The following is a 1,646-nucleotide window of genomic DNA, read 5'->3' as shown; positions in this document are numbered from 1 at the left end:
GTATATATATATATAGAGAGATCTCTATCAATTTGACCTCCTCCACCACCACCACCACCACCACCCAATTTATCAATTGACGAGGTTGACCTTTCTCACATGTCTAATTAATTCCCACTCCTAATTAACTAAAATTTTGAGTAGAAATAGATTAGGCCACAAAGTCACCCCAATTTCCACGCCCCAGCCTCTATATATTATTGTTGCACTTCGACATATTTCACCACAGCAATTCAGCCTCTCGATCATCATGGCTGAGTTGTGTTTTTACGCCATTACGTTAATCTTTCTGGTCACTGTTCTAAACCGTACGATCGATCTATCTTTCTCTTTCTCTTTTTCCTCTTGGTTATATATATATACAAGGAATATAATTATAACCTGAGAATTCCGGCCGGTGGGATGTGGTTTTTGCAGGTGTGCATGGTATTGGCATCTGCCACGGTCGGCTCGGCGATAATCTCCCCTCGCCATCTGACGCTGTCGCCCTCTACCTCTCAAACAACATCGCCAGCATGCGCATCTATTGGCCCGATCAGAACATCCTCCAAGCCCTCTCCGGATCCAACATTCAACTCATCCTCGATGTCCCCAGAGAAAACCTCCAGTCCATCGCCTCCGACCCCTCCGCCGCCCACGATTGGGTCCAGAACAACATCGTCGCCTTCTCCGGCGTCTCCTTCCGCTACATTGCCGTCGGCAACGAGCTCATCCCTGAGCACCCTGACTTGGCCCAGTTCATCCTCCCGGCCATGCAAAACATCCAAGGCGCTATCAACGCCGCCGGGCTCCAGAGCCAAATCAAGGTCTCCACCGCCGTCTCTGGGAACGCCCTCGGCCAGTCGTACCCTCCGTCTGCGGGTGCGTTTGCGTCGGACTCAATGGGTTCGATAGTGCAGTTCTTGGCCTCAAACGAGGCTCCGTTACTCTTCAACGTGTACCCGTACTTCGCCTACAAGGGCAACAGTGCTCAGATCTCACTCGACTACGCCTTGTTTACGTCCAATAGTCCGGTGGTGCATGACGGCCCGTTCGACTACCAAAACCTCTTCGACGCGATGGTGGACGCCGCCTACGCGGCGCTAGAGAAGGTTGGGGGATCGAACGTGAGGATCGTCGTGTCAGAGAGCGGGTGGCCGTCGGCGGGGGGCTTTGCTGCATCCGTCGACAATGCCAGAACTTATAACCAGAATTTGATCGGACATGTGAGCCAGGGCACGCCGAGGAGGCCTGGAAGTGGGATCGAGGCCTATATATTTGCCATGTTTAATGAGGACCAGAAGAATGGGGAGGAAACTGAGCGAAACTTTGGCTTATTCTATCCCAATAAACAGCCCGTTTATCCTATTTCATTTACCTAGATTAATTGTTTCACTTCAAGTTCTATTATCTATGAAATAAAGACTATGATTATTGACAATTTTAAATGGTCATTAATTAGGGAATTGAATTGTCATTTTCTAAGGAAATCTTCTTGTTTTCCTTTTCCTCCTCCGTTGAAATGTAAATGGAGCTGATGAACAAGTTTGATATAAGCTCATAAAATGTTGTTTATATTTATTTGAGATTTAAAATATATAGTTTAAACTATAAAATGATCAACTTATTAATGAATATTAACTAAGCTCGTGAAAACTTCTCTTCAA

At 46.8% G+C, this 1,646-nt stretch overlaps 1 protein-coding gene across 1 annotated transcript; it reads left to right on the top strand.

Moving 5' to 3' along the window:
* Window positions 1–237: 237 nt before the first annotated feature.
* On the top strand, window positions 238–1,361 carry LOC121983131 (glucan endo-1,3-beta-glucosidase-like). Its single transcript, XM_042536099.1, has 2 exons — window positions 238–308; window positions 418–1,361. The coding sequence occupies exons 1-2, from the start codon at window positions 251–253 to the stop codon at window positions 1,359–1,361; spliced, it is 1,002 nt and encodes a 333-aa protein (XP_042392033.1). The 5' UTR covers window positions 238–250.
* Window positions 1,362–1,646: the final 285 nt, after the last annotated feature.

This window comes from Zingiber officinale, chromosome 5A (genome assembly GCF_018446385.1).
Source record: "Zingiber officinale cultivar Zhangliang chromosome 5A, Zo_v1.1, whole genome shotgun sequence".
NCBI classification, from domain to species: domain Eukaryota; kingdom Viridiplantae; phylum Streptophyta; class Magnoliopsida; order Zingiberales; family Zingiberaceae; genus Zingiber; species Zingiber officinale.
This window is presented reverse-complemented; position numbering and strand designations above follow the sequence as displayed.